The following is a 12,471-nucleotide window of genomic DNA, read 5'->3' as shown; positions in this document are numbered from 1 at the left end:
TGTGATTGGTTTCCTGTTAGACATGTACATAACATACATCTAGAAGGAGCTGGAAGGATGCATACCTGCTGCTGAGGGCGCTGTGTTCTAGCAAAGGGAGTAAGTGTGTCTGCAGGGGCAGGGAGTGGTGACTTTGACATTTTGCTTTGAATGTTAATGTTTTATTTGAAATTTTGAAATAAATATTACTTGTGTTAAAAAAAAAAAACACAGAGAGGTGAACCACAGTAGGATACATTTATGCTTACCCACACCTTCAATACTGCTTCCTGACAGTGACTGGATTTCTGCAGTGGCTATAAATGCTGTCTTCCAAATGTACATTAATCAAAATTCAAATACCTAGTAAATGTTTTCAGAAGTATAGCTTAATTCAGTTACATCTGGAATGTATCACCCATGTTTAGATAGAGGATAGGATAGGCATGCTTGAGTTCAAGCTCTCTAAAATGGCACGATGTGTTGCTTTGGCATGGTCACTCTTGATGGATTAATGTGACCAGGACAGGCGTAGTTTATCTTACTGAGCTGCTCCACTGCACTAGAAATGATGCTCACCTTTTAAGGCCTTTTAAAAATACTGTGTGACTTGTGCCTGAAAAACCCCAAGAAGACGAAAACATTCAGCTGTTTACTTGCTAAGTCAAGGCCAGTGATCTTTAAAAAGTTGGCTGATCCCCTACCCTCGAACTGCCTTGCATCTAAGCCACGACAGAAGGCCTGTCAGCAGATTTTATTTACAACCCTTGAGGAAAAATCCTCTTGCTGTTTTCACTTCATACAGAAGATAAGTTTGCAGAAGGAAATATTTGGCAGTACTTCAGATGCTCACTGTTTGGTGGTGTTGATAAAGCAATTCTTTTTCTTGATTATGGTAGCTACTATAATGCTGTATCGTTTATGTAGACCATCATGCCCCAACTGACTCTATTTATTGACTGAACAGACATAATTTATGCAATCATCTGAACTGTTTAACCTTTTCTTTTACTATAAGCTTAGAATCTGTCTATGGACTGATTTTAGGCTGAATTCTATTGTTGAAGGATGTCATGTTCCACTTAGTACACCTACAAAATTCTTTCATTCAGATAAAAGAAGGTCAACTGACCTGAATGAAGAACATTGGTAATTATAGGTAATTCACTAATATTTATTATGTGGTTTAAAGGGAATGTCAAAGTATCATGCAGACAACTCACATGTAGATCTAAAATGAATTTTTTCCTTTTACTAATAGAATCAGATTCATATAATCTACAATAGCCTCCAAATAAAAATTCTGTTTGTGTAAGAGTTTTTATCTAAAAAAATCTCCCAAATAAAAATGTACCCAGGGAGATGAAACATACACTTTTTTTTTCTTTCTAGTAGTAGGGAAAAATCAATGTGGCAGATATCTCTAAATTGTGTTCTTGAGCATGTGAACAGCACCCAAGAAAAGATACAGGTTCTCAAGCCACTGAAAAGTCTATCAAAACTGCACAAAGCAACAGGTGAAAAGTTGCCTGTGGAAATATTTGTAAAATAAATATGCTGGTTATTGTTTGAACTAACTCTCATGGGTGAAGCATTATCTTTCATAATACAGCTGAGTTGTATAACCAATAAATGGTCTGAAATTACACACTTGGAAACAGGCTACATCTACAGCCTATTCACAGTTGTAATGAAAGAAAGAGATTGAGGAGGAGACAAATAAAATAAAAATGCATTTACTCACGGTGTTAAAATTTGGAAAGAGCCCAACAGCAGAATTACTGTCCACTGGAAAAGACATAAATGGTTTGATATCCAGTGAAGGCTGCATCATCACGGTAGGTGTGCGCACAAGAGCAGGAAGGGGAGTGGTATGGCATGTACTGCCTGCCAAGAACAAAACAACAATGAATTCAATCTCTTGCTCACATCCATCTCCCTCCCCAAAACAAGTGCAAAAACAAGACTGCTGAGCTGTAACCTGCAAGCAAGAGAGTTATGCTGGGAGTCAGCAAATGGCACAGGCGGAGAAAATACAGTTAAAAAGGGTCTTTGCTGGTAGGTGGGGCAGAATATCGTCCTCTTGTTCAACCACTGCCTCTTAGTAGCCAAAAATGTAGAAGAGAGGAGGGGAGGAGCCTCTTGAAGCCGGATGCTCTTTACTATTCATAATTATTGACAGGCTAGTGGGAGCATTTTATGCAAATCAGAGATAATCATAGGATTTTTTTTACCAGGGGAAGAAACCTTGGACTTTTATAGTTACTCTCCACTTCCAAGAAAGTTATCACTCAAACAATTTGTTCTCTTAAAAAAACAAACAAACAAACAAACACAGAAAGCTGCCTAGTCTGGACACTGAAGAGTTAGAGAATCTAAATGGGGTGATTATGATCAGGGTAGAGGCAGGGTTTTGCAGGACAGGGAGGAGTTGGAACCAAATTTTTGACTTCACCTTTTATTTCTAATGAGGCTTGTATTATTTTAGCAACTATCGTTTTAACAATTTTATTAGCTACCTTTACATATCTGGTGTAACCTGTCTGTAGGAGATTTAAAACACTCCTCTCCAGGAGTAACACGAATTTTTCTTTAGCCCATAGTCTCTACATATTGCAGATAAGCAGCTGCTGGTGCAGGTGGCTCTCCAGGAGACAGGCTCGGATATGCCCTTTTTAAACAAAATATAACAGGCATAGTGAGATAAAATTCACCTACTTAAAGTGCACAATTCCATGATTTTCAGCAAATTCAGAGTTGTGCAAGCAGGACCACAATCAATATTAGATTTTCGTGATCCCTAAAAGAAACTCCATACCCATCAGCAGTCACCCCCACTTCCTCCCAACATCTCCAGCTCTTGGTAACCACTAATCTACTTTCTGTCTCTACAGATTTGTCTACTCTGGACATTTCATTTAAATGAAATTATACAATATGAGGTCTTCTGTGACTGTTTTCTTTTACTTGGCATGTTTTTAAGGTGACCCCATGTTGTAGCATGTATCAGAATTTCATTCCTTTTTAAGGCTGAATAATATTCCATTGTAGATGTACCATTTTTGGCTTATTTATTCATCAGTTGATGTGCATTTAGGTTGTTTCCACCTTTTGGCCGTTATGAACAATGCTGCTATGAACATTTGTTTATAAGTTTTTGTGTGGCGACATGTTTTTAGTTCTCTTAGGTATATACTTAAGAGAGGACATGGGGATTGTTGGGTCATATGGTAGTCATATGGTTTAACCGCTTGAGAACTTCCAGACTGTTTTCCAAAATGGCTAAACCATTTTACGGTACCACAGTGTATGAAGGTTCCAATTCTCCTGACATGCCTATATAAGGCCACAAATAATTATATGCCTAAAATCCCCTGCTGGCTTAAGGGAGAAGTGAACAGTATGGGAAAATGCTCTGACTGTTAAAATATCCACCAGTCTTCTTTCACAGTGTCCCCAAACAGTTAAAATTTATATTTCAATGATATATATTTTTGGTAATGAATTTCCTTAATAAACTCTGCATCATATTTCAAATCATTGCAGAACAGTATTGGCAGTAGTGTTGAATGAACTGTCATAGCTCATTTACATTGATCCTAAAAATAGAAAAAAAGAGAAGGGCATCTGAAGCATTTATCTGTAATGGCAAGTCTTTAGGTCAGCCTGTCCATTAGCGAATGTAGAGTAGGACTCAGCAAAAAGAGAACCAGCCAAAAGTATAGGTCGCAGAATTTTTTTTTTTTTTTTCTGATGCCAAAGTAAATACTCTGATCTCAGCCTGGCATTCACATAACCACCCTGCATTTAATTACACATTATTCTTCTAATTAGGTAACATTACATTCATTGGTAACTTCAGAGCTTGTAGATCCAAGATGATGTATTATATCAATATGTCAGATGTTACAGAAGCATTACTAAAACATTCATCTTAAAAGCTTTGCTTCAAAATCTCACCTAAACTGAAAACCAGATATTTCTCATATTAGACCAATGGCCTTTTACTATTTACAATTATTATAATTGTCAAAAGTCTGAACTATAAAAGTATACAGTATACTTAAAGCTGTGTGTTAAAAAAGAAACAAAAGGCCTAAAATGGAGTCACTTGTGCTAGTACCTAACCTAATTGCAGTTACAACCTAGGAATGTAAGCCTACCCAGGAATGTCATCCTAACCAGTCAATGTGGAATCTTCTGGTCAGCACCAATGAGGCAATTGGTCACGTGGGCCCTCTCCATCCACCAAAGGAAGATGAGGTAATCTGCCATACAGACCCTTTCTGTCTCCCATAGATAGGTTACCTAAGCCTGAAATAATCCTATTTGTTTATGACTCTGTCTTGCCTTTAAAAATTTTTCCTTTCTGTAGCCCTGCTCACTGGAGGGGATGCTGCCTGATTCATGAATCGTCCAATAAAACCAATTAGATCTTCAAATTTTATTCAGTTGAATTTTGTCTTTTAACATGCCTGATGAACAAATGTATAATTGTGTTGCTATTGTAGGTCTCCCAAAGGGAAGCAAAATTCTTTCTGTAAGCCCACAATGGTGGCTCTGATAGCACTGTAATACATGGCTCCTGAGAGCCTGCAAGCGTCACTTTGTACTAACAAACTCAAATCAAATAGAATGCAACACGGAACTTGACCAACAGATTGCTCCATCAAAAAAGGTCAGAATGCACAATGATCCCCCTTACCCAATCAAATCTCTATGCTAATAAAGGCAGGGCTTGAGAACTACTTAGCTGCCACCATTCATTAGCATAAAAAACTTAGCAGCTGTTTACCATTTCATTAGCATTTTAATGACAGACAATTTGCCATGTTAAACACAGATTGTTTTAAAGTACCGGTAGATCTTCTGAATAAATATAAACTATGCTTTCATCAATTCCCTCACCTCAACCTTGCTGTTTTCACTTTTAAAACCTGCTTTTTAATATCACTTCACCAAAACCGATTGCTTCAAAGGACGTTTTTGCAAATGGAAAATGAGTGGGAATAAACTGCACTTTTTGCACAGGTTACTCTGGGCTTTGATCTCTGTGTCACCTTATTCCAGATTTTGCTGCTTCTGCTGCTGCTGCTGCTGGGAACCATTTCTCCTCATCTAGGGATGCCCAAAAGTCAGTGGGATACATACGCAGAAACTGGGCCAAAATGCATCGCACCCTGCAAGAAAATGCTTAATTTCTCTAAAACTCAAGGACTCACTGAGAAAAAAAAAAAAGACTGAAAATATCATGAGCAGGTATTGCAATACAAAGGGTGGTATAATGTTCCCATTACACTGCTATTCTCATGGGACAGAGCCCACCCTCTGTCTTTTGTACCAACAACTTGGCAATATTATGTAAGATACCTCCTATATGTATTTCTGTTTCAAAGCATAGGATATAATTTTGTATATGTCAAATCATAATAGGTCTCCATCTTATTTGAAAATAAGGTTTTTTATATCACTTATTGCATATATATATTTATCAAACTGCCTGTACTAAAATTAAACACACATGCACAAACAGGCATCCCCAAAGATCTAAGAGTCACCACTCTCACCGTGGAAGTTCCACACGTACATATATAACCTCCCATAAGAGTGCAATTAACCCTCTCCCATAAATTTCGTTTTGATGGTAAAATCCAAGTTGTATTCATCTACAGCTATGAAACCAATAATATGTTAAAGTCAACTCACCACTATGACCATAAAGAAAACTATTATTTCAGCCAACTGCCTCTGTAACATGATAGGCACTTATTATGTCAATGGATTGTGTCATAAGCCAGCACAATAAAACCTCAGTTGAGGACCAGGTGACACTTGAAAATGATTGCTGTAGTCTTTGACCTTTAGAAATAGACCTCTGAAGGTCTTCTTAGGTTATAACTTTGAGGCTTCCCAGTGGTTCTTCTTTATGTACCAAAACACAGACAAACAAAGCACCTCATTTTTAGAAAGGAGTCTGCCAGAGTCACAGAAAATATGCCTGGAGGAGCATTTACAGAATGAGATCAGATCTACATACATTCCACAATATATCCTGCACCAGGAGTTTTTCCCAATGCCATTATTATGTACGTTTCCTTTAGTGAGTACTGAAGTAGAAAACTTCATATACTATAAAAATCTATTAGGCAATGTCGATTATAGAACTCCCAAAGATTTCTTTAAAGAAATTCAAATGAGTGGCATTTCAGATTTTCCACTAAACTCAGATTTCTCTTTTTATTGCTTTTCCAGCTTTGTTGTGCTTTATACTAACTTTCCCTCTCACCAGGATAATCACCAACTAGTAGCTCCTCCACCCCTTCTCTCACCATTTCCACTTTTATCAGTCTGCCATGTGAGAAACACAAGAAATGAAGTGTGGCAGCAATATGAACAGCGTATGTGATTGATAAAGGGTGGTGCTTCTGAAAGGGCCACACAACATAATAACAGAGATAACATTTTTATAGTGCATATACCAGGCACTACCCTAAGCACATTACATATGTATGTACATATGCATACACACATATACATATATACACAAATCCATATATACTCATATATATAAAATTATATATTTATATCATTTTTATCATATATCATTTATGTTGATATTATATATTAAATATATACTCATTTATGTATATTAAATGAGTGTATGTACAAAGTACATATACAAATATACTTACAGTAACCCAAAAAACAAGGCACTATTACTAGCCCCATTTTATAGATGAGAAACTGAGGCACGAAGAAGTTAAGCCCAATTTCATATAGTTTGTATGAGGAAGAGCCAGGATTCAAACCCAGGCAATCTGACTACTTAATTCTGCTTTTTACTACTATGCTATGATAACCAAATTGAATATTTTAAAATACCTCAGTTATATAGACACATTCTCTAGCTGTAGATAGAAACATTTTACCATCAAAGTAAGAGATTTAAAATGTTGGATCTCCTTTGCATCTGGGAATTCATTAAAACTTTCATCTGAGCTTAATGTAGTATTGATGCTGAAATAACTAAAATATATAAAATTTTTAATGCTCTATAAGAATATATTTATCTAAAAATAATCTTCCCCAAATAACAGTATTACTTAATTCGGTAAATACTTATGGGGGACCAACTGTACAAGGCACAGTGCTGACAGTTACAGGGAATATAAATTGAGTCAGAAAGAATTTATTTTACTTACTAAGAGAAGATAAGAAAATAATAACTATCATTTAATGAGATTCTACTCTATGCCAGGTACTGTGCTAAGTGATTTGTGTTCCTTATTTTAATTATAACACAACTCTATGAGGTTTGTATTATTATCCCCATTTTACAGTTGAGAAAGGTAAGCCTTAGAGAGATTAAGATCACTTAATATATGGTAGGGTCTGGGTCCAAACTCCTGTTTGTTTGACTCTAAAGCCCATGCCATCATTCCAAAAAGCAGGCTATTTATAAAGTTGTTATGTGAAAAAGATTTTGTCATCAAATACATATAGAAAATGTTGATTTCAACAAAGTTTGAAATGGTTCTTTTCTGAAAAATATCTTGGAGCTTTTAATATGGTAACGGGTACTGTGAATATCTAGGCAGATATAATTTCTACCCTCAATTTAAGAATGAATCAATCCTTTTTGTTTTCATAGGCATCTGGGATAGCCATGATACTATGACCTGTCCTTCAGGCAATGATGTTTTACATGCATTAAAAGCACCAATTCAGGAGAAAGTTGATGACTTTCAGGCCCACCACTTTCTTGTTAGACAAGTGATTTTACTTCTATATACCTCTATTTTCTTTTCTATAAATTGGGGAAAAAAAGTGTACCTGCGTTATAGGACTGGTAGGAGAACTAACTGAGATTTTTCCATACAAGGTACTTACCACTGTGCTTGACAGCTAGCAAGTGTTCATTAAGCTTCAGTTACTGCAGTTATGAACTATTCCTACTCCTATGCCACTATGCCGTATCCCTGGAGAGCATAAATAGTTAAATCCATTACTACTTATAAAAGGCAGGGTATGTCAGTGGTCATATAATATCAACAAAATCTTAAGGAAATTTAAGAGAGAAAGGAATTAGATCTGGTTAGGAGCTGGGTTCATAGATATTTCCATAGATGAACTATCTCTTAAGATTAAGCCTGAGGAATGGTTAGTATTTTGAGAGGTGGGTATGCGAGAACGGTGAAGGGAACTGCATAAGCAAAAAGCATAGAAATATGGAATGTATTAAAATTTAAAACTTGTTCAGGCACTCAAGAATTCTTAGTGTTTTGGGATCAGAAGGTAAACAATAAAGAGAAAAGCAGAACATCTTTTTGATCTTGGAGTAAGCAAAGGTTTCTTAAACAGGAAAAAAGGTGCTAATCATAAAAGAAAAACATGATATACTCTATTAAGAATAAGAATGTAAGGATAAGGCACGATCAAGGGAATGAAGAAGCCATCCAGAGAGTGTGAGATGATAATTCACAATAGGTGTATTTTGACAAAGGACTTGAACCTAGAATAAAGAACTTCTATAGATCAATAAGAAAAAGACAGCACAATAGGAAAATTGGGAAAAGACTTGAATGGACACTTCACAAAAGTAGATACTAAAATGGCCTGTAAACATATGAAAAAGCACCTAACTTCATTATTCATTAGGGATGTGCATTAAACTATGAGATATTGCTACATAAAAGAATGGTTACAATGAAGAAAGATGATTACCAAGTGCTGACAAGCATATGGAGCAACCAGAACTCTTATACAAGGTGTAAATTTTTACAACTATGTTGAAAAATGATTTAGCAATATCTACTAAAACTGAATGGACACTTACTCTATGACTCAGCAATTCTACTTCTAGGTACATACCCAACAGAAATGATCCCTATGAGAAAGTTCATAGCAATACAATATATAATAGCCCCAAACTGAAAATTGGCCAATTAACCAATCAACAACAGAAAGAATAATTCTGGTATCTTCATACAACCTAACATTCTCACAATGGAATATAGCAATAAGAAAAAATGGTATATGGTGACATGAAACAACCAATAAACCTTGTAAATGTAACGTTGAGAAAAAGAACTAAAATAAAGGAGCATATCAACATGCTGTATGATACCATTTATTTAAAGTACACAATCAGGCAAAACTAATCTATACTGTTAGGATCGTGGCTATTCTCGTAGGAAGAGTAGGATGAGGTTAGGGTGCAGACTGCCAGTTTGATTTTGCTCAAAATGTTTTGTGAGAAGATAAAATTTCCCTTTAATGCTGATGCTTCTTTGCTGAATTTCACAAGTGGATAGAGGAGACTGACATAGAATCCAGTGATGCAAAAGAGAAAAATGTGTATATAGAACTCTGAGTCTATAAAACCTTAACAATTGGCAGTTTTGTGCCTGAATCTCCCTTGAGGCAGTTCAGGGGTCCCTGCAAGGTGCTCCAACAGCAGCAGCATCCTGGCAGAATGTTGACTCTAAAAATAAATTCTTCTGAGAACCACCCTGAAGTTTATAAGCAATAATGAAGTGCTGCATCAAAAACAGCAGTGAATCCACATGATGATAGATTTTAATCTACAATGTCCTTTCGGTTTAGTAGTAATATGCCAGCTTTTACACAAAATGATGACTGTTTCACTAAGATGCAATGGATGACTTTTTGGATGTGTAGCAATAGAACATACCACATAGTAGTGGTTCACTTATATCTGAATATTTTGTCCATACACTGAGTTTCTTATATTTAAATGGTGAAAAAAAAATGGGTAAGACTTATTTACTATAGAGTGCAAAATACAGTTTGATTAAACGTGACATACTTCATTAGCTGCAATGCTTTTTTTTTTTTTTTTTATTGGCTGTGTTGGGTCTTTTTTGCTGTGCTCGGGCTTTCTTTTAGTTGCGGTGAGTGGGGGCTACTCTTCGTTGTGGTGTGCGGGCTCCTCATTGCCGTGGCTTCTCTTGTTGTGGAGCATGGGCTCTAGGCACGTGGGCTTCAGTAGTTGCAGCACATGGGCTCAATTGTTGTGGCTCACAGGCTCTAAAGCGCAGGCTCAATAGTTGTGGCACACGGGCTTAGTTGCTCCACAGCATGTGGGATCTTCCTGGAGCAGGGGTTGAACCTGTGTCCCCTGCATTGGCAAGCGGATTCTTAACCACTGTGCCAACTAGGAAGCCCAGCTGCAATGCTTTTTTAAGCAGTATTGGAAAAACTGAGAATTTCAGAATTTAAGTAAAGAAGGTAATTGGTTCACAAATAAGTCTTAAGAACTGATTGTCTTCTTTAAGCTGAATTTAAATAATTTTTGCTCTGTTATAGTTTTCTTCACTTGCACCCCAATATTATTAAGCATGACCATGCAAAGGAAGAAACTCAAAGAAGAGAAAACAGAATTTGGACAAACGTTTTGTCAAGTTTTTTGAAATAGTTTTTAATATACCTGACTTATCAAAAGGGAATGTCATGTGCTGAGTTCCTAAATTACTAAGTCTTTAGAGAAGCCAAAATTACCTCCAGACAGGGCTTTACTAAAATTGTCTGAGGTTGAAACTGGATTGGGAGGTCAGTAGCCTGACGAAATTTTCTGGCAAAAAGATGTAGGGAGATGGTCCTGAGCTACATTTGCCCAGTGACTCCCGTCTATGGCGTCAAGATGCTTTCATGAGGTCTGACACCTCTTTTGGCTACAGAGGAACTCTTTGCTCTCCCTTTACAGCATGCTAGGGACATAATGGCAGAATGACCTATTATAGAAATCTTCCTAAAAAAATACAGACTTTCTGTAGGAAAGACCATTATATTTCTCAAACTGCTGAATATTTCTAGAGGAACTATATTTCATAAAATTTTAGCAGTAAACATAATTTAGGAATCTAGCCTTCATTTTATATGAGAAAAATGGGATTAGGAGAACTTAATCCAGCATGGTACCTGACTGATGGTAAAATCAAATTTAGAGCTCATTGCCCAGAGATACTGTTTTGAATGCTTGTCTGTACAACCAAAGATGTACCAGAATCATATATTGAAGTCTTTATCTTCTTTAAAAATTTAAGTAGATTAGTATTTAGTCTGTTTTCTTTTTGTATATAGACTGAAATTTAGAAGTACTCATTTTTAAATGAGATTTTAATTTTAATGGTTTTATTAATATGAATAATGGAAGAAATTAAATGAAAGAGAAAATCCAATGTGGCCAAGAGCCAACATTTCTTTCCATTTTAAAGAGCAGCAGCAGATTGATTACAACACCTAATTTTAAATAATTATTTTAGTATTCCCAGTAGGGGAATAAAGAGAACAACAAAATCCGTTCAAACTATGCTTTTAATCATACTGTGTGGATCAATATAACTAATTCAAATAGCTTCATAGTAGGAGGCACACACATTTCCGTTGGTGGTTTTTATACCAAAGGTCTATCAGAATTGCAACAAAAATGCTATCTGAAAAGACACATTTTTCAAAGCAATGGCAACTGAACTTCTGTTGGAATAGATCAAAGAAGCAGGACCTTAAGGCCTCTGGCTCTGTCTTTAGGCCTCCTCTGCAGCTCACAGGAAGGGTCAGACTGAAGGGGCTGCGTACAGCAACGCAGGAGGTCAACACACCCGGCTGCAGCTATAAATTCTAGCTCCAGGACACAAAATGTTTTGCCCCCTAGTTTCAGAGAATTTCAGTTTTGCGTTCAGTGTCTGGGCAGTTTACATTTAAGAACCAAAGAAGGGTAAAGAAAAGAAGAATAGTGCTTTACTTAATAGTCCTTGTAAACAGATATTTTTCTCCGAGAAGCTTGCTCAATTTAAAGAAACAGAATTAATATTTGCTCTGCCAGTGTTCTCTGCATCCACCTTGGTAGAGAAAAGAGGTTTCCTTAGCTTAAATATTAACCAAACATTCCAAAGCTATTCAAAAGCTGTTGCCCATGTTTTTTTGTTTTTTTTGTTTTTTTGTTTTTTAAAGTAATAGGTTCCTAGAAAATGCAATTTGGGAATAAAGAGAACAGTAAAAACTGTGCTAAAAACCTGCGCTAAAATTCTTTTCCCCCTTTTCACGCATATCTCACGGACACCATAATTATAATGCACTATAGCGAATTCAGAAAAAATTCTAGTGGAGTATTATAATCATGGTGACCATCTTCAATGAGGCCAGTCTTGGTCCTCTATCAGCCAAAAAGCCATTTTTTTCAGGAGCAGTGGAGATGGTTCCTACCTGGCAGTCAGGACAGCTGTGTAAGCAGCATGTAAGCCACCATTCCATCCCTGTGGAAACCTGGGATGGGGTGACCAATGCAAGGGATCAGGGTGAGCATGAATTGTGGGTAATGGGGAGGTAGAGGGGTTAGAATGGGGAAAAGGATGGGGGCGATTTGGAGAGGGAAGGAAGAGTGGTAAGTTTGGCTGAATTTTGCCAAGTGGACTAGAATTGGCACCAATGCCTTATTTGGAATTTTCTAACATGTCACTCCTAAAATGATTT

The 12,471-nt window shown here is 36.6% G+C and overlaps 1 protein-coding gene across 3 annotated transcripts in view; it reads right to left on the bottom strand.

Annotated features, from left to right (window-relative positions):
• ZNF385B (zinc finger protein 385B) overlaps positions 1–12,471 on the bottom strand; it is a 305,087-nt gene that overhangs the window by 82,692 nt on the left and 209,924 nt on the right. For all 3 annotated transcript variants that reach the window (XM_057747106.1, XM_057747107.1, XM_057747108.1), the window contains one exon: positions 1,724–1,866. In XM_057747106.1, the coding sequence (XP_057603089.1) occupies positions 1,724–1,866 (143 nt within the window). The remainder of the gene's footprint in view (positions 1–1,723; positions 1,867–12,471) is intronic.

The sequence above is a fragment of the Hippopotamus amphibius genome, chromosome 8, assembly GCF_030028045.1.
Source record: "Hippopotamus amphibius kiboko isolate mHipAmp2 chromosome 8, mHipAmp2.hap2, whole genome shotgun sequence".
Lineage (NCBI taxonomy): Eukaryota > Metazoa > Chordata > Mammalia > Artiodactyla > Hippopotamidae > Hippopotamus > Hippopotamus amphibius.
This window is presented reverse-complemented; position numbering and strand designations above follow the sequence as displayed.